This window comes from Strix aluco, chromosome 1 (assembly GCF_031877795.1).
Source record: "Strix aluco isolate bStrAlu1 chromosome 1, bStrAlu1.hap1, whole genome shotgun sequence".
In the NCBI taxonomy this organism is placed as follows: domain Eukaryota; kingdom Metazoa; phylum Chordata; class Aves; order Strigiformes; family Strigidae; genus Strix; species Strix aluco.
In genome coordinates, this window is record NC_133931.1 from 163,283,463 (window position 1) to 163,309,599 (window position 26,137).

The following is a 26,137-nucleotide window of genomic DNA, read 5'->3' on the forward strand; positions in this document are numbered from 1 at the left end:
AACTGTTGAGCATGTACACAATAAATCTGAAGCTTTAAAGAAGCACCAGAATGAGAGGGCATTCTGTGTTCTCCAGCTGAGCATGCAAAGTGTGCACACAGCCATAGCCACTGCGTAGCACATGCACGGTATGCTGCTTAAGTCTAGAAAATATATGATTCTCTGCACATGTGTTGCACAAACGAATCTGCAAACATATTTTTGAAATAACTGGGATACCAGTTTTCAGCTTTGCAGTTTTCTTGTCAGATGTCCAGAAATCTTTGGACAAATGTAAGAAATTCTTAAAATTTAGCTGGGCAAAAAGGGATATGGCTAGTGAAGTCTGGATGCACATTGACCTTAGGTGTAATAGAAATATATAAGGGATGTTTACAGATAGTTGGTTTCTAACTCTGTGCTTGTGAGGGAAAAGGGAGCAATGGGGTTGGAGAGGCTGAAGAGTCACCTTAAGGCCTTACCAGGGACTGAGGGCGGATTCCATCTTTAACTCCCTACATAATTTCCAGCACACCCCCTGTTTTACAGACATGATGGTTAAGCTGTAAATGTCCTGCTTAAAGAACAATGATAGTTATCTATGTCATGAAATTGCATTAAAATACTCTCTCTCTTTTCATCCACTATAATTTCCACTCTAGAAATAGCCTTAAGGAGAGGCAACAAACAGATTATGAATTAGATACTAGATGACAGAATCAATTCAAACTTACAATAGCTGACTTTTCCCAATTTTGGACACGTACATATGATATGAATTATATTTATGACTGTTGTGCATTTTCCATCCAAAGACAGAAGGAGGCACAGAAATTACAGAAGCAGTTGCTGTAAGTGCCATTCTGTGTAGGTGGATATAGTAGACATGCTGAGAATGATGACTGTATGCAACACTGATCAGTATCTGGCAGGAATACATGTATGCACACTACAGCTAGAGGAATAAGATGAGTATGAGAAGCATAAAGTGCAGCATAATACTTCATCAGAATAAACTGAAAAATGCAAAGGGCCTGATTCTTATTCCTTTTACATCAGTTTTACATGCTGCTGTCAACAGCGAAGGTAGTATTGATTCATAATTGCAGAGGCAAAGAATGAATTAGGTCTCTAAGACTGAATTTTGTTCTTAAATTATGTATATAGGAAATTCCTATACCTAGGATGGTTGACTGGAGTCCTGTGTTAAGGTCTTCTTATGAGATCAGGGATGTTGTTCCCTGTATCCAGAAAGTTACATGATAATGATAACTAGGTATTTTGCATAAAGTAAGGAAAGAGAAAGAAACTAAGTGGAAATAAAGAACAAACTTTTGAGAGAACATTGACCTGTAACATTACAGAACTGCTACTGGTTTTACAGAGAGTCTGGACAAACAGCAAGGGCAAAATATGGCCCTAATGGAAGGGAGAAGAAAGTAATGGGTCTAAATTGCAGTAAGGGAGGCTGAGGTCAGGCATCAGGAAGACCTTTCTAATGCTGAGGAGAGTGGCCTAGGTCACCTAGGGATGTCAGGGAACCTCCATCACTGAAGGTTTTTAAGAACAGGTTAGACAAACATCTGTCAAGAATGATATAGGGACAGTTGATCCTGCCTAGGGGGAGGGGATGGACTGCATGACCTCTTCAGGTCCTTTCCAGTCCTATTTTTCTATGATTCAGTGAAAAAGAAATCTGAGAGACGAGGAAACACAACAAATTAGAGAAGACAGAGGTGAAAAAGACAAGTATAACAAAAAGGGCAGAAGAGATGAAACCAAGAGGAGTGGTACAAAGCACAAGAAATACATTTTAAACAGTCCCCTTTATGATACAAATAAAGATTTTCAATTTTTTCTGATGTCAGCTAGCTCTTCCTGGGAAATATGGACATTTGCTCTAGTGACGACTAAAGTCGATGGAAGGTGCTGAAAAATAAATACCTTGATATAAAAAGATATTCCCAAACACTTTGAAATGCCATGATAATGCCTTGCAGAACTAATAGTTTAAGTGTTTCATGCTTCCATTTTTCCTGTAAACAGAGTTCTCTGCTCCATCTACATTTCCTAAAATGTGCTGTACATTTGTTTTTGAGAAAGAGTGGTGGTGTGCTGTGGCCACTGCGTGATTCAAGAGTGTCATGGCAGAGGAAGTCTGTCTTCAAACCTATTCATACTGCATGACCAGGCATGGACTTCAAAAAGGTTTTCTTAAATCTTCTAGCAAATGGAGAAAGTAAGTTACTAGGCATATCCACACACTTCATGCCAAATCACTTTCACAGTCAACTCTGCCAGAATGTTTCCCAAATACTGTACCCCGTCACCCTGATTTAGCTTACTCAACTAAATTCAAGTAAGTGAATATATGAATCTGAAAGCTATTTGATACTTAATAAGTATCTTCTCTCTCAGTATAGTATAATATAGTATTGTATATATAGTATAAAGGGCGTCTATACACACTGCTTAGATTGACAGAACAGGTACATTTGGAAACCAGCACAAAAAACTCTTTGGTTTCACACAGGTTGCTCAAAATGAAGACTACATCAAAGAAGTGCTGGTGTGCTGTGGACATAACTGGGAGCAGGACTTTGACAGCACCTACTGAAGTTCTTTCAAAGACTTTCTGTGGGATCAGAACTACGTTCAAAGTATACACTGTAATTGAAGGTCTCTCAGCTTGTCAAATGAGGTTGAGGACACAGACGAGCTTCTGCAGAAGATACAATTTTATATGCAAATCAGGTGCATCAATCATCTTTCTGCCCCCCATCAGAAATTATATAATGTCACTATTACAGTAACAGATTTAAATGTGTAGGTAAGTGCATAATTCAAAGGTAACAGCAATGTTCCTACAGTGAACAGTGCTTTACTCTCTCTATGCCTCAGTTCCTTAGAATGACACAGGTAGTGTAGTGAAATCTTCCTATTCCCAATGGTGTGGCAGAGTTATATTGACTTTTTTGAGATATCCTATTCCTACAAATGCAGGTGCCACAAAGAAAAGTGGTCAGGAAGAGATGTTAAATTACAAGTCAAGTGTTCATGCTGTGGCACGGAAAATCTGATGTAGTCCCTTGTACTAGTAAATAGTCTGGTAATCTTGACTTTCAAAAATCTAGTAATTTTATCCATGGATGAAATGGAATTATGTGGTGCTGATGGTAAAGGAAAAGAGACCGAAGTGAGAAAAATCGTTGCCCTCATCATTGAAAGTCATATAAAAAGCGAAAGAAAAACAAAGTTGGATTGAGACAACACAGTTCAGTGGCTATATTCAAACACAGAGAAAGAAGAGTGCATTTCTCATAAACCAAGACAGCATCAAAGCAGTAAGAACACTGCAGAGAGAAAATGATTGAGAGCTGGTTAGATTTTAATGGGAGAGGGTAACAAGGGAATGCATGGAGTTGTGATAATGAGATGGTAGGGTCTATGTGGTACGTTGAGATTGCAGAAAGAAAATGTTTGGCATGAAATTTGAAAGGCAGATGTACAAGAATGACCACAGAGCCATCTGAGAGCTATCTGTGTCTTTTCAACAGTTAATCTGGAGCATGATAGCCAATGACAACGAAGATGGGGAACTGACTACGTAAGAAAATGCTGCCTAGTAGCTCATTTTATTGTGTTAGAGTTGGCAGAAGCCCAAAGCTGGTAGTGCTATAAGACACGATGAAATATGAAAAGCTCTGGCAGGCAGTGTAGATAAAACAAGACTGAGGACAACTTGGACTACAAGCCTGATGTAATGAATCTAGTATGTAGAAGGAAAGAGCCAGACAACAGCAAGAAGGGAACCCGCTTGATGAGGTACACTGGAGAACAATAAAATGTATAGAAGTTGCTTCTGTATGGGCAAGCAAATAGTTACAAAACCAATTATTAGGAAAGCTGTTTAAGGAATTCATAAACAAGAATGTGTTTTGAACCCCAGTGATCAATGGCAGCTGCATTCTTCTCACCTAATTCCACTCATCTAAGAACTGTCTATCCTAAAATAGCTACCCTAGCCCTCTCACATCAGTGGAGACTGGATACCTTAAGATACCTATTAGAGATTCAACCTATCTAAAAATTATTCTATTTTGACAGCTTGAGTTGCCCATTGGACATGCATATGTCTCCTTGACTATGTCTCTTTGTCTCTACAGAAAATCTAGTTAACTAGCTTCCACCAGATACCTAACTGCTCTATGACTAAGTTAAGCAAGGTAAATACTTTCCTAAATTTCATAAGACTCCAATTCATGGTTCAGGATCTTCTGTCAGTTGTGTTGGTGTTAACACGTGTTGTTAAAGATATGAAGGAACACCTTAAAACAAGGTTTTCAAATCTGATAGCAAATGAAAATGCTGATAAGTTGTTACAACAAGCTCATCTGTTCTTGAAAAAAATGTGCATTTAGCCATATAACCTGGATTTTAACAAAATCCCTCCTGAGAGGCGTGGAGGAAGTGCAGAAGGTAAGGTTACAGGGCACTCTTCTATTATGAGATATAAACAGCTTAAAAAAGCAAGAAACATAAAATTATGGAATAAATTGCCCCTTTTCAAGAAAGGAGACTATAAGTAGAGATCAAAAGTTTTATACCAAATTTTTGAATGGTTTTAGCAAGCAGCAAGAAAAGATGGTGAACAATGGTAAAGTTGAATCAGCAGGAGGAACATGTGAATTTCTTAAGCTAGTACAGAATACCATGAACAACTTATAGATCCTGTTTACAACACGCCAGGGGAGCATTATGACAGATGAAGTACAGAGTAGATAGGTGCAAAGTGATTCATGTTAAAAGGAACCATTTTAGTGACTCACATGGTGACAATCAGGGAAGCAAAGATGTATCGTGGTGTATACATCTGCTTATTGAAAAACCTGCTCAATGAGCACAGATAGTTAGAAAAAGGCAGGATGTTAGGCTGCATTGAGATAAAGACAGAAAATAATGCTGAAAATATTATAATGTTATTATGTAAAACAGTGAGGCAGTGAGGCATCCTCACTGTGATCACAGCATTCAGTTCTGATCACAAAATCTTGAAGAGATTAGTGTGGAAATTGAAATGGTTGGGAGATGGGCAGTAAAAATTATTAAAGGCAAAGAAAAACTTGTTATGAATAGAGATAAAAAGGACACAGACTACAACAGGAGTACAAACAGCTGTCTGCTTTAGAAAGCCATTACAATTTCTAGGAGAATTCTTGGTGTGTGCACAGATATTGCTGCTTAGGTTAGCAAAATCTTGGAAAACAGTGAAAAACACTGAAGCCTTAACTACTCAGTGTAATTTAAAGATGAACAATCCCTACTGTGGGTAGTTTAAACAATATAAATCAGAAACATCTATTTATTCTTAAAAACAAGAGGAATAGCATTACAATGGAATTGCTTGTGTACATTAAAAAGCAACCTAGTTACAACAAGGAAAAAGAAGCATTGTTTTACACTACATGTAAGTAATCTATGAACTCATTTCCATGAGGAGACATTGAGGTTTTAGTCTGTCAGGTTTAAAAAAGTTGTATGAATAAATAACACACGTAGTCTACCTAAGTAAAGCTGACTAAAAACAATATCTGAGGCATTTAAATCGTCAGGCAAAAAGCACTAGCACGCATTACTTAGCAACTGAAACAGGCTACAGAGGTTCAATTATTGTGACTCAGCTAACAAGCAGCAGCTTACTATCACCACTTGCAATCACCTCTCTTTCTCCTGCAATAGTTAGTTTCCAAGGAAGTGACAAGTTGAAAGTTAAACTACGATCATCTGCTACTGGAACATTTTACTACATTATTTATTTCCTCATTTATTTCTCCGTGACATTCTCAAAACTTTTCCCAAACTTGTCCTGTATTCTTCTTTCTCCCTTCTGAAGCTGCTTTCATCAAGTTACAAGACACCAAATACCGTGTGACACCATTTTCAAAAATATTTTGAATTTCTGCTGAGCCCTCTGAGTTTGAGCACTCAGTTCTTTTGAAAACAAGGTTTTAAACTTATGACTAAATATGCTATCATTAGCCAAACACTACAGTTTGGCTAAGTCTTTTCCCAGGCAATAAGATAAATTCAGGATCTCCTTATACTTCGTGTAATTCTATTTACTTTTCAAATGAGATGGCAGTTTGTATAATACTAGGTCAATTGCTTTTGACTGTCCATCAGCATTATTCCTATGAGGAATCAGGCTCTCATACATCTTTTCTGCTCCTACTGAAATCAATGGCAAAATTTCCTCTGACTTCTTTCCATAAAAGCAGAAGAGCCAGTAGAGGGAGCACAAATACATAGAAATAATTTTCTGCGGTTCCTATAAAAATAGTAATGTGTACTATTTTTTCATATAGTATTTGCACTACTTTTTTTTCCCCCAGTCAAAACCAGTGTATTGATAGACTCCATCAGATGTAGGTAAGGAGGGTCTGTGCTGTTGGTGGCCCCTCCTGCAACCTCTGGGACCTCAGGACTGTGTGAGAGGCACAGGTTGGACCCTGCAAACCTGATCTTGGCAAAGTAAGGTTTTCTACCTACACAGACCAGCTCAGTATGGGGCACATCTTTGGCTCTTGGACATAACCAGCGCTCTCCTGACTGACAATCTCTGCCAGCTGATCGTTGCACGTGATCACACAGGTTGGGTGAACGAGTACAATAAAGCACGATATGGGTAAACAGTGACTTTCTACCTTGAACCTCTGCTCATCCAGCAAGCTGCAGCCTTCAGCGGCAGTTTGTCCCTTTATGTGAGCCCAGTGCCACTAGCTGTGCAGAGAAAGGTCATACCTCTGGCCACTGATAGTACTGGCAGACATTGCCTGGGAGAGGTTGCTTTGCTGCAGGACTCAGAAGGTGCACTGCTCTGCAGGTGAGGAGGTCTCAGGGAATAATACATGACCTCTATCCTCCTCTTTACTTCTAAATTTCATGAGCTTCAAATGGGATCTCAGGATTGCTATGCTTTTTGAGAGCTTTCCCCATAAAGGAGGGAAAGATCTGATCTCTTCAGGGGACTGACTCAAAAAGAAACACCCCACCCCACACACCCCCAGGGAAACCAAACGTAAACTGCTGAGTTTCTTATTCCACTGTCAGGCTTTCCCATGCTGGAGAACACAGAGCCTGCCCTCCCATCCATCCTGCTTTGTTTGAAACCACATACATGCAACAATTGCAAAAGCACTTGCCAGGAGTGTAAGTCTGCTCCTATTAGAGAAAATAGTGTTAGATAAATGACAAGTGCTTTGGAAAATGCCTCTGCTAGATAACACAGAGTATAGGATGGAAAAAAGAGTATGTAACCACTTGGATGTGAAACATTTTCCAAACAAACAAAAAAGTCATCTTAGAGATCCATTGGCTCTCTACTTCTAAATTTGAAAAAAAATTAAATTAATCTGTTTGGAGTTCAGGGGGGCCTGGGATTCTCAGAAACACACAAAAAGCTGCTACCTGTGACTGGAGGTATAGGCAGGCCTAGCAAACAAGCACCACCAGCAATAGGAATGCTAAGCTGAACATTTAAGTGAGTGACACTTCTATAAGTACCTTTTTTGGTAATCACATCTGATGTCTTTTCCATCCTCAATTTCCTCTCTTTCAGAGAAAAAAGGTGGCACTACAATCCTTTGCTCCAGAGATGTAGACAAAACTAAAGAATTTGACTTTAGAGTACTATAAAAAGAACTACAGAAATCTTTCTGGGCCTTGGTGAAGTTGGTGCACCCATCCTGAAGTCTGTGAACTACGTGGCACCTTATACTGAAAAATAATTTCCCTAAAAATACTTTCTGTCTATGCAAATATGCGCAATCATATCTGATTTTTCAGGGAAGAAGACTAGTAACTTTTTATATTTTTTTTTTTCTCTGCACGTTCCAAAACATTTCAAACCCCGGGCTACTAGGTAACCACTAACCAAGGAACTGAACTTTATAGGCCAGGTGGGCCTCTCCTGTCTCATATTCTTACTGCACTTTTGCCACACAAAATTTGTCAGTTGGCCTTATATCGACATTTAAAAGAGAAAAAAGAATAACTGGAGAGCCCCTGAACGTATAAATAAATTATATAATATGACATTATGTAATAACTACATATAGTATGCACTAGTATACTATGTATGATAGAATTCATCTTTTGTTATTAAAAATGATAAGGAAGTGTGAGTTTTAAGAAAGGTCGTGAGAGAGTTCGTGAGGAGTAGATTTCTGCACATCTGTTTTGACAATCATTCAGGCTACAGACACTTTACCTGCTGGCCTGGCTTGAGCGGCGACAGTGTTATTCCCTGGGTATTGATCACTGGGAGTATCTGGTTGCCGATGACAGTAGCGATGATCTGACCCTGGGCATTGGTCAATAACTGTGGAGTTATCGGCTGCACCTGAAGTCCCTGAGCTCCACCTGCTGCCTGGCTGGAGGGGACTGGATTAGGCATCAGTGGGATTGTCCCAATAATCTGGAAAAAACGACACAGAAAGGGAAAATGCACATATGATGCATATACTTACCACACATAATTACTTGTTTTATGCCTGTTAAATCAAACTTGGTTGAAATAAGCACAGAGACAGATGTGCCAAGCTGGGGGTGGGAAATAACCGTTCCTTTACTGAGATGATGAGGACTTTCAAACTCATTTGTCGCATCGCACATCACCTGTACGTTTTACCACCGCCCACTGTCATCCCCAACAAATCTGCTGTGGCTGAGAGTGTATGAAACAAATGCCAGGCCACGCTCTGGCCCCTGGATGATGATTTGTTCCCACACCTCATTTGAACGCAGAGTGAAATAGATGCAAATATCGGCCTGTTTTCTTGCTTTCTACAACTCATCTGTACAACATTATTAACTGTGAACTGAGATGCTTTTGTCATTTTCCTTGATTTACTGATACCTAGTACTCTAGATGACCACCTAGGACTCCCATGTGATCGCAGGGAGGAACAAAGATACTGGTGCCTTTCAGGACATGGCTTATTAAGATATGTTCATAAAAATGCATCTGCTTTTGGATGGCAACTAAGTCATACAACACAACGGGAGGGCTGATGTTAGATAAAACATTTTAGCTAACATTTCTGGGGCAAGTGCTTGCAGAAAGAGACACTTAATGACATCTCAGACTTGAGAATACAGTGATTTCCTAAAATGTGAAAGTGCCTGTAAAACTAATATTAGGATGAGATGTGAAACAGATGCTGTAAGAAAGCTTGTCAGTCAATAGCCGCCAGGCTAAAGAAAGTTACGCTGTTGGAAGACTTTTTACAAGTATTAGAGCATCTGAAACAAACTTCTGATAAAAGTTGGGAATAAAACCAAACTTTTTTTTTTTTTTTGCCAACAACAACAAATGAAGCTAGAGTCATAGGATTATCTTAACAGGAAAAGTAAAAAAAAAAAAAAAAGAGACAAAAGACATTTCTATTTCCTTCACCACATCTTCTCCGACTTTATCATAGCCTCCCCAGAAAACATACATTCCATTATAAGGCTTCCAGTCTTCCCTCTCCAGGGGGACCTTGCTTCCTCCTCTTTATCCTCAACATCCCCCACACTGCATGTCCCTTTTGTCCCCCAGTAGTATGATCCCAGTTGCCCTGAGTGCCTTATCACATACACTGACTAGTGTAGACCTACTTTGTTGCTGAGAAATAGGGTGGATTATGGCTGAGTTCTCCCTCTTTTTCCTCAGTGGGGATAGTAAAAGGGTAGCTTTCCTCAGTCTATCTGCCGATTCCCATTCAATTTAGGAGCTTAATCATCTTTTCAGATCTCTTTATTTCTGATAAATTTTGTTGAAATTGGTCAGCTGTTTCAAAGACATTAGGTAAGTATGGAGAGATGGATGGATGGATGGATGGATGGATGGATGGATGGATGGATGGATAAAGGGAGAGAAGGACAGACGGAACTAGTCATAGACTACCTTCCTCATGAAAATGGGCTAAAGTGTTTGCAATGAAACTTGAAAGCAAATTTGTCTCCAAAACAAACATCTAAAACTCCTATTGCTTTCAACAATTAATTTATATTGTATGAATGGGACTGTACAATAGAGTGTAAAACTAGCTCTAAACTAAGTGTTTAGTGAAAACATCAGTGGCTTTGTGGGCAGACCACTAAGTTACTTTCTGAGAGTGCAAAACTAGAGGAACAACTCTGAATCTCTTGCTAAAGATATAAAGAGGATACATGTATGAACTGTGTTGTGACGAGTAGCAGGGATCTGCAAAGGCCTCTGCATATTTAAATGACTAGAGGGGATACACAACAACCCCAGAAAAATCCATCCTCAAGAAAAGCATCATGCAATGATATCCCACTAACTCAGGCATAGCTGGAGGGGGAGGATCACCCTCTTTCTTCTGTTATTAGGCTAAGATATGACTCAGGTGACAGCATCCTAATGAGTGACTGCTCCTTCAGCAGTCACAGCCCGACGATGTGCCTACAAGTAGGCTCAACTGTGAAGTACAACATGACAACTTAAACCAACTCTTTCAGCGAAAAGAGTGCACTTGGTTAGCTACAGCAGCTCAGCTAACAAGTGGTCGGTGCTGAAGTCATCATCGATTTACCAAACTTGCCCAGTTAGAAGTTTGGATGGGAAGACCAGAGAACCCTAAAAAGCAGGACAGCTCTTCTGCAAGAGGACCTGGTAAAATGGCAAGCCCACCTACTAAGCTGTATTGTAAGAGCTGCATATATCAAAACTGTTCAAAACACTGTAAAGATATCATTTAAGTTCTCCTTAATGCATTCCTAAAAGGTAGACAGATCAATAAAGATTATTACCCCCATTTTACAGAGCATGAAAGTGAAGCACGATGGAGCATATTCAGACAGAGATTGTGAGTTAGCCTTCTAAGCTGGAATTTCCTGTGAGCTTCTCTCTGCAGATCATAGTACTTTTATTTTTTTAAGGTGTCCCTAGCTGAACTGCAGCTGCTTTACTGTTTATGTGAGAAGATGGCTGTTCACTGAGGAGGGAGGCATTTATGTACATTATTATCAAATTTCAGAATGTTTTCTAAAATCTGACTTTCAGCGTGAATTAAATACAACTTCCATGCAGTGCAACGTGTAAATTTCTCTCAGTTTTTGGCGACCTAAAATATCTATGGGTCACAAATATATTCTTTCACTTTTAAGGTATCTCACCAAACACAAGGAATAATCCTTCTTAATGTTATCAGCAGAAACACAGCAAAGGCCTCTCCTTCCTTTGCCATGTCAGTAAAGGACACGACCTTGGAGTGTCATTACTCCAACGTAACTTTAACTATCAAGGTCCTAATCCTAGCAAAGCAAAAAATGCTGCGCTGGTGTTATCAGTAATAGAAATGTTTGCATTCACATTTAAAATGCATTTCTTGGACTGCAGTTGGACATTTTATAGAATGACAGTGCTGAAGTGGACAGTTTGTAAGGTCAGAAGCAGAAGGCTATCTATATGTATTAATGTGTGTCACACACCATTCTGTACATGGCATGTTGTACATGCACACAGCCAGAAACGGAGCAGGGAAAACATAGCTGGGAGAGGTGTTCCAGAAGGACAAATGAACAAATGCCCTCAGGGGTGTTACCAGAGGAGCCAAGGGTAAATCTGAATGGGAAACAGTTTTCCCACTTTCTGAAACTTACTGAGATGTCAAGATTTTTTTTTCCGTTTTATACCAAAATATAGTAAAACATTGTCTGGTTAAAAAAACAGACATCCCGTTGTTTCTAGTTAACCACCAGGGTTACTCTTTATGGCATGCACCTTTGATATGGCTAAACCCAGATTCAAGTTTCCCCTTTCAAGTTCCCCCTCCTCCAAGCACCCTCCCTCATTCACACACAGGGAGGAGTACTGAAACTGAATCCCCTCCTCAAACCTGTGTGACTGTCCTGATGCTGGGTCAGATCCCTCTTTCTATAATTTTGGTATGAAATTTCACCCTGGGCCTTGCTAATCTGTCCTGTTAAAGCATCATAAAAGCTGGCATACTATGAGGACAATTTATGGTTTTGATACATTTAACTTTTCTGAAGAAATAAACCAAGACCATGCCACAGGCTTGAGACACTGGCATGCCACAGTACAGATTATTTAATTGCCAGGGATTTCCGTAGTGCGGAGGCATTGCTTCTTTCTAGCAAAGGCTGCTATTTCAGATTATATTCAAGAATAGTTCAGGAATAGCATGTAACAGGGACTTATGCCACAAGATACTTACAGAATCACACAGTCACAGAATGGTTTGGGTTGGAAAGGACCTTAAAGACCATCTAGTTCCAACTCCCTGCCATGGGCAGGGACACCTTCCACTAGCCCAGGTTGCTCAAAGCCCCGTCCAACCTGGCCTTGAACCCTTCCAGGGAGGGGGCAGCCACAGCTTCTCTGAGACATAGCAGAAGGGGCTTCTTACTCTGTGAATGTTTGGACTCAAATTCATAAACAATTCCACCTGTCAAACACGTTCTTGAGAAAACAAAGACATCCCTAAAAGTCCTCATGATACAAAAATATAATTTAAAAAGTTTTGGGTTTTTTTACACTATGCATGTGACTTTCACAATTCCTTTTATACCTCATACAATGAAAGCAAGCACAAAGTATTCACAGAGGAGTTGCAAAACAGATGTCATAAGCAAAACAACAAACAGACAGTTTTCAAAGTCCAAGGGTTAATTCAAGGGACCCACCGGGTCAATGCTCCATAACCTCTAAGAGGGTCAGGCACAGTAATTTGCAGAGTGCTGTTGATTAAAATAAATTACACCTGGTTGTATCTGTCTGAGGTACCAGATACAGGCACAAAATGTAGTGCGGATGTGACACTGGAAATCGTAGCCAGATATTTAATGTAAATTCAAACCTCAGCTTTTTTACAGAGACAGGGCTTTGGCCCACTTCTAATTAACACACCAGGACTGTACTTCTGGCCTGTTCAAGAGACAGAGTGTTGTCAGAAGCTTTAGTGGAGTCAGATTTGCACTTCAAGTATTCAGTAAGAATCTTTCATTTTGGTTTATGGATTAATAGATACATCAATTGTATCCTGAGGTGCTTAGAGAGTAATTTAGTTTTTTATGCTTCCCAATGTTAACCAGATTTTAAAAATCAATGATTTGTTCCTAACTTCAAAGGAAATTCAGGGTGATTTTTAAGAGCAACTGAATACTTTCCATTGATTAATCTGTTGGTGTCATTCTAGCATCCTAGGATTTCAAGATGTCTGAGATCAGGCCTCTCAAATCTTACAACTTGAATCTGCCATTGCCAAGACAACTTCCACGATTAAGTGTTGTTTATATGAAATAAAGTTGTAAGGCTTGGCTCGCACATGAAGTTAATTCGTTGATCTGCTCCTACATACCATCCATGGGCTCAGCGGTCTTTGCCTACATAGTCCTGAAAACTGTAAATTCATCTGAAATGAAAGAATAAGCACACAATTAACATGGAGGTAAAATCCCAAGGAATGGAGCTGACCATGGAGGGGAAAAGTCTCAAACCCTCAGCATATCAACAATATCTGTGAGTGTTACCCCCAATGGCAGGGAAATGTCCTAGTACTGATAAACTGAAGTGCTAGTCACTATTGTACCTTTAAACAGATTTTGGTTCCTTGCCTTGCTCAATAAAGTTTCTTCTTAGAAATGAAAGAAAAACATCTGATCCCTTAAACGTGATCCCTTAAATAACTGATCCTTAAGAAAGAATAACATAAAAAAAATCCATTCTTATCCTTTTTTGACTGACAACACATCTTCATATTTAATTGCCTTTGTGGATTACTTCACTGTAACTCACAGGCTGAAACTGTGGGCAGAAGCTGAACGACTGCTCAGAACTTCTGGGGATAAATTAATTGTAGCCCTATTTGTGCTGCAGATATAAAGTCAGATTTTGCATAACTGTATGAAGGACTAATTGCTGATTTCTCAGCAGTGATCTTTCCTTGTGGCTTCTAATAAACCAATTGTGTTTTGACATTAGGTGAAGTTACTATGATACTTTAAAATGAAGTATACAACTGATTTTTTATTAAGTTCTCCCTCTCCCCTCATCAGAAACAGGGATGCTGCCGTGCTTCATTGTTTTCCTAGCACAACCAAAGGAATATTACAAACTGTAGCCAAATGGATGGTTCAACAACTGCCTTTGTTTCTGCTGTGAAAAGGCTAAGTAAAATCAAAGACTGACTACACTAGGTTGTTTCTACTGTCAGCCAGGGCTGACATAAAGCAAATAATGCCATTTCATCTGAAAAACGTCTTTAACTATAAAAAGGAAATGTTAAGTTTTTTCAGTAGTATCATCAAAATGAATGTCTCTCTGATTTTATCAATGTTACAGCCCTTTAAATATTGAAGATTTTGGACAACAGAAGAAATATAAAATAGAAAAACAGGGAAAAAGTAAAAGGAGCAACAGAAAAATTGTTCACTAAAATGAGGCAAGCCACCATATACACATAAGCTAATTTAACATCTGAAACTGCGAACAGAATGCACGCGAGTCTTACTTTAATGGAGTGAGCCAAAACAATCCATATTTGCATGAATGTTTGCTGATTTAAATATGCTTCACTCATCTTCATTTTCTAGTCCTCAGAATATAATCTGAAATAAAAGCTCGCTTTGGCTTCTGTTGTATGACGCTGGTACACACAAACTCATTTTTCCTAGTGTTACAGGGCCAACAGCTAATTTAACCCCAGCAGTCATACCACCTACAGTACCTAGGACAGTGTTTATGGTTTGGTTTGTTTTCTACAGTTTTGCAAATTTCCCTCAGAAGCTGCTTCTGTTCACAGATATGTTCTTCGTTGTATGGTCACTGTATCAGCATGAGTTACTTTAAGGAGATAATCTAAGGAGAAAATGACTGAGGAAAGGACAGAGTAATGAGAAACTGCACAGGATTCTTTAGCCTCTGTGCAGCTGCCCCTTAATCACACATATGCCCATATACTACCTATATAAATTATAAACACATAGACACAAATTTTTATACATATATATGATTTTTTATCTACCAATTCAATAAACCCAGCTATTTATATACACTATATTCTATATACTATCAATCTACACATTGAAAAACTGGAAGCATGAACACAAGCTCCATTTGCAGACTACGTCTGAAAGAAAAGCTACTCCATCTCATTCTTTGGAGTAACGACGATATGCTTCTTGAACCTCAAGACAAGATGAGGCTAAGGCTGCTTGTGTCTTTTGAAGTAGAAGCAGTATCAATTTATGCAAAGCTTGCAAATTTTCTTTGCTGCATTGTATTTCCTGAAGAGAACTCAAAAAAACGGCACGACAAAATGCTATTATGAGAACAAGGCATCAAATAACAATACTGAAACAGGCACCTATGAAACTGTACTTCTGAGTCACCATTTCGTGTAAGAAATTAGAATCTTCAAGGTTAAGTATTGTTCATATATCATACAATATATTGGATGGTATATTGTTTGTAAGCATCATAATGGAACATTGAGTCTGACATTCTGCCTGACTTTCTCAGTGCTTTGTTTTTTTAGAAAATAATGTTTGTACACTAACATCAAACTATACAGGACTTTATTTGTCATCACTGCAGGAATTATGTGGTGAAATTTTTCTCAAGCAAACACTGTTATGTTCTGTTAGCAGGGGCATGTATGCCATCATAAAAAAGAATGTCTCTTTTATCAAACATCTTGAATAACAAAAAATAACACTTTCTCATTAGAAAAATCTAGAGATATATAACTACCAAATTAAAGAATAAAAATTATGTTGAGTGTCTGTTGAATTGTTCTTTCTAAGCAATCTACTTATCAGATTTAGCTTGCTTTTAAAGTCAAGAATTAAGTCAGCCAAGTAACTGTTGATTTTAATTAGGTTTACAGGTCCCGAGCATTTCTGAAAATCAGCTAGCTAGATTCTTATGAAAGTGTTCATGTACCATTATTTCATGGATGACTTGTATAAAATATTTTAGCAATATTTTTGTTTGTTAGGACGACAGATCCATGATATTGTGTTATGACAAAACAGCCAATACTGTCATAACAGAATTGTTATGACAAAATAGCCATAATTTCTAATGATGTTTGATGATCACAACAAAAAGTCACAACTTACTGTTTTTAGCATTTGACTGTTCATCTCCCAAACAGCTTTCCTGATTGCTGTGCAGAACCTTGTAGCGTGTGTACAAGCAAATACACTTTTGTATGTGTGGTTTCAGTATCTTTTTTTCTGTAAATACTCTTGAGAACAAAATTTAATGGTATTCATTTTCTCAGGAAGTAAATACAAAGCAACTGAGCCACCAGCATGAATTTCTAGATTTAATTACAATGAAAATATTTTGGTAAATATTCATTCACCTCTACTTTCTTTTCATGCAGGCTGAGATTTTCATAGTTGCCTACAGAAGTGTGATTGCTACTTTGGCTTCTCTGAAGATTTCAATCTCAACTAAGTAACAAGCATCTCAGAGACAGGAAATCCCTGCTCTGAAATAAAATTTCTCAACCTTTGCAAGCTTTGTACATGCACTGCATCCGCAAACCCTACCATTACTTAGTGTCTTTAGATTACAAACCATTTAGAACAAGAATTGTCTCTTTTGGGCATTAACATAATATAAATATTTAAGGCTACTCATAGCGTAAAGAGTAGACTTGCTTTCAGCCATATCAGAATCGAACATGCTGGACATACAGCAGAAGAGAATGTAGGCATCCCTACGCTTTGCAATACATGCCATGCTGAGCTGTTCAAGGCTAGCTTGGGAAACAAATTGCCCTTTCTCAGCAAGCCTGATTAGGCCAAGCACAATGTGTGCCAAGGTGATTAGGTTGCTTCCATGCTTTGGTGACATTATCGGCTTGTTTGGAACTAGCTTTGCTACTTCGTGTTGTATTGCACTGTACCAGCCTACTACAGAAATGCTGCCTAAAGGTCAGGAGCCAGAATGAGGTAGGGTTTAGTAATTGCTCTTTGATCCTGTGGTTTTTAAATACGAGTTGCTATTGAGATATAATCTTGTGTAGACATGGGCAAGATAATGTTCTCTACTGCCACAATAGTTCTCACAGAAACAGTGCTGGTTTAATTTTTCAAGTTGTAATATTTGTCTTTTAAAAAAGTGAGGCACACTGCTGTCAGTGTCTGCATCTGGGTGAGCAGGAGAATTTCTGGTGCTCTGTTTATTTCTTTCTCTTAGTTACTCCTTTTAACTTATTTTGCATAGACAAGAAGCTTGATTAAGAAGATGGTGTGCTCTTAACTGCCTTTAGTAGGCAGTCACTGCTGTCACTGCTTTATCTTGTGATGACATTCCTGAGAAATTTATTCCACCAGAAGTATTATGGTCTTGCAAATATATTTTAAATTTGGAATCCTCAAAGAGTTATTTTTAATTTTAATTGACGAAATTTCCTGAGGAAACAGAAGTGTATTCTGGAAAAATGACTTTGAAGGCTTAATGATGTTTTATTCTAGCCTTGACTTGTCTGTTTAGAATACCAATGTATGTTTTCTTGGACACTTCTCCATGATAAAATGGACTGAAATCATTAACCATCAAACAATCTTCAGATGCAATCTTTAGGACCAGAGTTCTTTAATTAGATTACAGGTCAAAGAATTTCTAGGCCGTCAATATATTCTTGAATAATCTACTCTCATCTTCTCACTATCAAATTACATACGCTATATTTATTTTATTTATTTATCAGAGATCACCAGATTTCTCAGTCTGTAAGTCTTAAGGTTGAAGTTAGTTAGACATGCTGATTCACTCAATCATTTCAGATTTAGCCAAAATTCATTAAAAGAAGTCTAATAGATATTTCAATCAATCAATCAATAACAATGATACTCAACATTGTTGTTACACAATTATATTTCTCCAAATACTGTTATAAAGCTCAAGCATGCTGCCCAGATGCAATAATTATGGATGACAGTATTTGTCTGTCAACTCATCACTTCAACATTGCACCTGTGCAACAAGACTTTTCTTAAATACAACGTCATGCCCTACCTCAGCTTATGTTTCTATGATTTCAGATGATCTGGACTTTAGTTAAACAAAAGATAAAACTGTTGGCAAATTTTAATGTGATAGTCTATAAAAGTTCAAGGCAAGGTTGAGGCGAACAGCTGTGCAAACCTTTGCACCTGGCCAGACAAATGTACAATTGAAACACTTTTAAATTTTACAGTGCATGTATTTCTTCAACAAGCAATTTTCAGGCTACTGAGAAAGAACCACAACGCTAATCACCAGTATGACTATGGTGGAACAAACCATTCTGGATTACATCCCTACCATGTATGATCGCTATGGAAACCAATATTCCAGCCTATGAAGTGGAATTTCATTATAATGCAGCACAATTATGTGGATGTTCAGGACAAGAAGGAAAAAATAATTTCACTGGAAGGAGGTGGGAAAATTTGGAAGGGTCATATGCAAGTCTTTAGATGGAAAATGGTCATGACTCCAAGTCTCTAGATCTGAATCTCTAGGAAAAAAATCCTTCCTGAGATCAACTATAACTTCCCTTTGTCACACACTCATCGGAGTTCACATTTGGAAAGTCACTAAAATTCCAGTCCTCCATTCAATCATCTCTAATATGTTCATATAAATACTATTTATCTCCCTGCCAGTACTCCTATTAGCCTTAAGTAATTTTTGTAAGGCTACCTTAGAGTTATCAAGAAAAGATACCATATAAAGGTAGGGTGTTTTTATGTCCAAGGTGGCTATCTCACTAAAAATACCCTCAGCTGGTTCTTTTCTTGAATGTTAGTAGCGGGAGCATATGCTTCACTGCTTGAAAGTGCAATGGCTAAAGTATCTCACATTATCAAATGCATCATTAATCCATTTCACCTGAGCTGACAGATAGAAGGGAAAGAAAGGTGTTCTGCTCACAACTTAACGGCCTGACTTAAATTTCCACTCTGGCCACCTCCTGATACAAATCACGGTTATAATAATAAGTTCTGTAATACAGATACTTAGTATATCTGATGGTATCTACCACAAATGACTGGTCCTAGCATCTCTCTCAGGACAAAACATCCTCCTGATGCAATGGCACTTCACTCAGGAGGTAGCTGTCTGTGGATTTGGAGATGAATATCCAGCATTCAGTCACTGCGCCATTTCTGTTGGACAAAATACATTTGTTTGTGGTAGTTTATATACAGGTTTGAGTCCCTCTTTGGGCTAGCAATTTATTTTTGTACATACAAGGTGTTCCTAACTAAACAAATACTCCAAAAATGACAGTTAAACCTAACTAAATTATTCCCAAATTTGGGAAAGACATAGCAAGAGACTGCATTTTACGAACCTGTGAGGAGAACGTGCAGCATAACTATCAGTTTCATTCAAGGCTGGTCTGTAAGTTTGCTTAAGGAAGAGTTAAATAACTATGATTTTTTATTAAAAGCAACAGCAGAACTGAGATAATCCATCACCAGCACCTACTTTCCTACTGTACTGAAGCAACATGCTCCAGATACAGACAGGCATACTGAAATTTCTCTTTATGTATTTGGATATGAATTCAAACTACTTCATCTTTACCTTCTGCTGGCAGCAGAGCCCATGCCCTTGAGGCTAGTGCTGTGGAAGGTGGAGGATCACCAACACTTTGTACATTTTCTATCCTTGTGTGTTGTCTCTGTATCAGTCCTAAAAAGATTTCCTTTTCTTTTCAACTGTGAGGACTAAAGGTGAGGGGCTCCTTTACCTTCTTGACTCTAGAGGAGGGGGAGGATAGGGCAGAGATCAGCTGTTTCCAGGATCCCTTCTCTGTCTGTGTATTTTTCACTTGTATTACACTTACATTTTAAGTTATTTTGGGCAGGCCATTAGTTTTTTTCCATGTTAGAACCAGTATTCCAGTCATGATTATGGTGGTGCTGTAGACAATAAATAACAACAATCCTATTTGTATTTTTTTTTTTTAAAAAAATGCTATATTATGTGATATTCTCACATTTCCTCTTGGTTAAGATAACTGGAGACTGTGATGCACTCTATCAAGACTTACAAGTGGGGTGATACTGCTGCTCTTTCTGGTAAAATTTACTGGGATTACAGGTTCCTGAGGGAAGAACTAAGGGGGTGCTACTTTACCTTCATCAGCACTGAGACACTCCAAATACAAAAGGAAAATACATTAAGGTCATTTTTACACACTGAGGAGAATGTTTAAGAACATGGCTACAAGCTGGGGAAAAAAAATTAAACGATAATGCTAGAAGAGACCCTTATGCTTACAGTTTATTTTAAATATTTCTCTAGTGTTATTTTGCAAAACTTACTCTTGCAACTGTTCCTCCCCAGGAACATCCAGAGCACTTTCACAGCTCGGCTTTGCCAGTCCACTCTTAGAATCATAGAGGTTGGAAAAGACCTTTAAGATCATTGAGTCCAAACATAAACCTAACACTACCAAGTCCACCAGATTCAGCCTCTCCTGGTATGCATTGCCTTAATGTGGAAATGATCCAAATGAAGCAAGAAGGCTCCTTACGGAGTGATGTACTATACTCATTGCCTCAAAGAACCAGTGAACCTAACCACAGATGTCTTTAGCATATGAAAATTTAAAAGTATTAGCAAGGACTGTCAGATGTTGCTTCCTTCATTCAGGCTTTGCCTTACTTTGAGTACTCTCCCCAATACCAATCCACAGAGCAAGACTAAAAATGGTGGAACAATCTATAAGGAGAACAAAGCTGATATGAAAGGAGGAAATAGCAACTGCAAAATGAAATTTAGTTTTAAGTATTGTAAAAATGTATATTGTACTTTCAAATGTCCTTGTAATAATTTTTTTTAAAAAACAACAAAGTATCAGTAATAAGAACCCTCTGTAAAGCACTTATTAAATCTTAGAGCAACAGTGGAGAAGATTCCCTGGTGTATGTGAATTACAGCAGGACGAGTGAAGTGCAAATGTCACAGTATAATTTGTATATGGAACATTTTAATTGTGGGTAATGGCAGATTTTCAATTTTATAAATCAAGGAATTGTGCTCATTTCTGAGACAGAAGTGAATATATTAACTGCCCTTGAAACAGTATCAATATTTCTTCCTGTGCAGAGCACAGCACAGTAAAATGCATTAAAAGATGAAAGCTCTTTGATCCTTTTGAATGCTTAAAGATACTGGAACAGTGCCAATGAGTTTGAGGAAAAGGCTAGACAGAAAAGAAATATTATTAATTGCCAAGATAGCACAATAACCCAAATAGTGACACTGAGTGTACTAAGGACTACAAAAATACTTGTTGTTCATAGTTCTACCCCACTGAGTCTCTCAGGCCACAATGGATTCCTTTTTTCCCCTCTTCATCCAGGTGAAGTCATTAGTATGCAAACATATTTGATCTTGACACACACTATAGCTCTATCTTTTTAGCCCCCAATATTAGGGAAAGAAAACTGTCTGGGATTATATCACAGTGTAGATCTTACAAGTCAGGAACAGACTGAATAACTGGAATCCCAGAAGTCATTTACAAGAGCCATTGAGCTTCACTCAATGGTCTGCTGGTTCTGCTGCACTCAGTGGTCTGCCGTGGTTCTGCTGCAACTGTTAGGTAATATTTTCTAGGAAGATTTCATGTCTTGGCTTCTCATTCATTGATAATAATGCCAATTATCTCTGGACTCCATTTCAGTTTGGAGCTACGCTTGCATAATATTATCAGGCTTCTCTCTGACTTGACTTTGGGAGTCTGCTATAGACCCCCAAACCAAAGCAGTGAGGTGGATGAAGCTTTCTATAAACAGTTGGGAGAAATCTCGTGGTCACTTGCCTTTGTTCTTGTGGGGGACTTTAACTTCCCGAGTATCTGCTGGGATCACAACACAGCAGAGAGGGAACAATCCAGGAGGTTCCTGGAATGTGTGGAGGATGACTTCCTCATACAGCTGGTGAGTGAGCCGACCAGGGAAGGTGCCCTCCTGGACCTGCTTCTTGTGAACAGCGAAGAGCTTGTGGGGGAAGTAAAGGTTGGAGGCTGTCTAGGGTGCAGTGATCATGAGATGATCGAATTTTTGATCCTTCAAGAAACAAAGAGAGGGGTTAGTAAAACTGCCACCTTAGACTTCTGGAGGGCAAACTTTGACCTATTCAAAAGACTGACTAACAAAATCCCTTGGGAGGCTTCCTTGGAGGATATGGCAGTCCAGGAAGGCTGGACATACTTCAACAGAGAAGTCTTAAAGGCACAGGAGCAGGCTGTTCCCATCTGCCGAGAAACAAGCAGGAGGGGAAGGAGACCGGCCTGGCTAAACAGGGACCTTTGGCTGGATCTCAAGAACAAAAGGAGAATCTATCGCCTTTGGAAGAGGGGCCAGGTCTCTCATGAAGACTATAAAGATGTAGTGAAGTTATGCAGGGAGAGCATTAGGAGAGCCAAAGCTCAGCTAGGGCTCAACTTGGCTACAGCTGTTAAGGATAATAAAAAATGTTTCTATAAATTTGTTAACAGCAAAAGGAGGATTAGGGAAAATCTCCCTCCTTTACTGGATGCAGAGGGAAACATGGTAACTAAGGATGAGGAAAAGGCTGAGGTGCTCAACGCCTACTTTGCCTCAGTCTTTAGCAGTGGAACTGGTGGTTCCCTGGACACGCAGCCTCATGAGCTGGGAGATGCGGAGGGGAAGCAGACTGAGGTCAGCACAGTTGAAGAGGAGGTGGTCAGAGACCTGCTACACCACTTGGATGCACACAAGTCTGTGGGACCGGACGGGTTACACCCAAGGGTGCTGAAGGAGTTGGCAGATGTGCTCGCCAAGCTGCTGTCCATGATTTACCTGAAGTCATGGCTAACTGGGGAGGTCCCACTGGGCTGGAGGGCGGCAAATGTGACACCCATCTACAAGAAAGGCAGAAAGGAGGATCCAGGAAACTATAGACTTGTCAGTCTGACCTCGGTGCCAGGGAAGGTCATGGAGCAGGTCATCTCAAGTGCCATTAAAAGTCATATAATGGATGACTGGGGGAATCAGGCCCAGTCAGCGTGGGTTTATGAAAGGCAGGTCCTGCCTGACAAACCTGATCTCCTTCTACGACAGGGTGACCTGCTTATTAGATCAGGGAAAGGCTGTGGATGTTGTTTACCTTGACTTCAGTAAGGCCTTTGACACCGTTTCCCACAGCATTCTCCTGGCAAAACTGACTCCTCGAGGCTTGGATGGGCACACGCTTTGCTGGGTAAAAAACTGGCTGGATGGCTGGGCCCAAAGAGTTGTGGTGAATGGAGTTAAATCCGGTTGGCGGCCGGTCACGAGTGGTGTCCCCCAGGGCTCGGTTTAAGGGCCACTCCTGTTTAACATCTTTATTGATGATCTAGACGAGGGGATTGAGTGCACCCTCAGTAAGTTTGCAGATGACACCAAGTTGGGTGGGAGTGTTGATCTGCTCGAGGGTAGGGAGGCTCTGCAGAGAGATCTGGACAGGCTGGAGCGATGGGCTAAGGCCAATTGTATGAGCTTCAATAAGGCCAAATGCCGGGTGCTGCACTTGGGCCACAACAACCCCCAGCAGCGCTACAGGCTTGGGGAGGAGTGGCTGGAGAGCTGCCAGTCAGAGAGGGACCTGGGGGTGTTGATTGACAGCTGGCTGAACAGGAGCCAGCAGTGTGCCCAGGTGGCCAAGAAGGCCAATGGCTTGTATCAGCACTAGCGTGGCCAGCAGGGACAGGGAAGTGACTGTCCCCCTGTACTCGGCACTGGTGAGGCCGCACCTTGAGTACTGTGTTCAGTTTTGGGTCCCTCACTACAAAAAGGACATTGAATGACTTGAGCATGTCCAAAGAAGGACAACGGAGCTGGTGCAGGGTCTGGAGCACAGGTCTGATGGGGAGAGGCTGAGGGAACTGGGGGGGTTTAGTCTGGAGAAGAGGAAGCTGAAGGGAGACCTCATCTCCCTCTACAACTCCCTGAAAGGAGGGTGCAGAGAGCTGGGGATGAGTCTCTTTAACCAAGTAACAAGTGATAGGACAAGAGGTAATGGCCTCAAATTGCACCAGGGAAGGTTTAGACTAGATATTAGGAAGCATTTCTTTCCAGAAGGGGTTGTTAGGTGTTGGAATCGGCTGCCCAGGGAGGTGGTGGTGTCTCCATCCCTGGAGGGGTTTAAGAGTAGAGTTGACATAGCGCTGAGGGATCTGGTGTAGCTGGGAACTGTTAATGTTAGGTTAATGGTTGGACTGGATGATCTTCAAGGTTTGCCAACCTAGACGATTCTGTGATTCTGTGATTCTGTGATTCTGTGATTCTGTGACTTCTACTAATAAAAATCAGAAGTAAATCTACTGACCTGAATGCAATGGCCCCTGGGACTTGAACATGGCACAGGCTGATGTTTGGATCTAGCTGCAGCCCGTAGTTCTTTTTAAATTATGAATGGTCCCAGGCTAACATGTACCCTGCACAGCCTAGATCTGGTTTTGACTGGTTATCTCAGGCTTTGGTTTCAGCTGAAGCTAGAAAAATGTAGGGATTCTCTCTCTTTTTCCCTGTTCATACAGAACCCATTTTGCCCAACGGAGAAGCCCCATGCAAAACAAGTGGATGACTCATGAGTAGTTCTGGAAAGAAATTGGGAAATTACATTCATTTATATTTTCACTTCAAAATGGAACTTAAGCTAAATTTAAAATAAATACAAATCTGAAAAAAATGTTTGGGGTAGATTAAGCCATTTTGATCAAAACTGAACTATTTCATATTCCTTTTAACCTTTCTAAACTTGAAAAAAAAACCACTAAATTTTCAAACAGAACATGCAAAAATGAGACACTTAAATCTTACCCAGAGACTGTACTTTAAATTTTTACTGAACAAAATTTGTCAAAATGACACATTTTATATTTAGATTAAATGCCATTTTTCCATCAAAAGTCAGTGATGAAAAAAATATCATTCAGTTCTGCTCAAAATGCTGCAGGAATTTATACTAAAAGATTGATAAATGAGGTAGTAAAACATAATTATACCTCACTCTTTAACATAAGATTCAAATGCAGTGCTAGAATCCTGAGGGATGCTTCTGGATACATAATAGATTTCCTTCTCTAGAGCCCACTGCGTTCATTGCTGATAAGGTTTCCAAAAGCACTTGCACCAGGGCAGGCTCCAAGAGCTCAGCTAAGGACCAGAAGGCTGGTGTACTAGGTGCTGGAGAAAGAAAAGTTTGAAATAGCCTCTATTTTGAAAAGGGGGAGGAAGCCCTCCTGCTGTCAGGACGGGTAGTACGCTGGCATGCTCCAACGGCACAGAATAAAGTCCTTCTGCTTCCCCAGTGAATCTGTGCCTGAAAAATGCAAAAGAGGACACTCCATTTACATCTTTCCCCCAAAGCTATATGCATTGTTGAGAGCCTAAAACTTCCATTTATTCTGTAGCTTTTAACAGGGAGTCTTTAACCTCCTGGGACATGGACAAGCTGGCCCCTAGTTTGACAGTCGCTGCTCAGTTGGGGAGAATGTAAAAGACAATGCTCTGTCTACCGTGATTCTTCCTCCAGCCCCCTGCTCTGAAAATACTTGTGTGCATTTCTCATCCATCACCCCATCCTGAACAATGCTCAGAAAACTCAGTGATGTCTATCACGATAGTTAAGAGAGTCTGTGCATCTACCAGCCTCTCCTTCCCTCTCTCACCTTCCCCCTCAACCCTCCCCCAAAAGAAAAGGATCCATTTCTCAGCTTAAAAAGAAAGTTCATCCAGGCTCAACGTGCATAAAATTTGTCACCCAGGCTGCTTCTCTCAGAAATGAAAACATGAAGATGTGTAAACAACAAATAACCTCAAAAAAGAAATGAGCACCTCAAAAAAAAGAAGAAAGTTATCAAATATGCATTTGTTTATCACAGTCAAGTTTTATGATTCAAACCTGATTCATATATATTTTATGAAGAGAATATCCATTGTGGTGGCAAAATTAAATGTATTTTGAAACTTGTATGTGACATTTATCTATCTGCTCTATCAGAAAAAAAGTTGTCATATTCATTCAGACATATATTACTTTTTCAATTTCCTGTCAGTAATGTTTTTTTAATGTTCTTTAGGGTGAGACCACAGGATT

General features: G+C 39.5%; 1 protein-coding gene across 2 annotated transcripts in view; it reads right to left on the minus strand.

Moving 5' to 3' along the window:
• POU6F2 (POU class 6 homeobox 2) overlaps positions 1-26,137 on the minus strand; it is a 318,720-nt gene that overhangs the window by 21,135 nt on the left and 271,448 nt on the right. For both annotated transcript variants that reach the window (XM_074843482.1, XM_074843472.1), the window contains one exon: positions 8,249-8,455. In XM_074843482.1, coding sequence (XP_074699583.1) covers positions 8,249-8,455 — 207 coding nt within the window. The remainder of the gene's footprint in view (positions 1-8,248; positions 8,456-26,137) is intronic.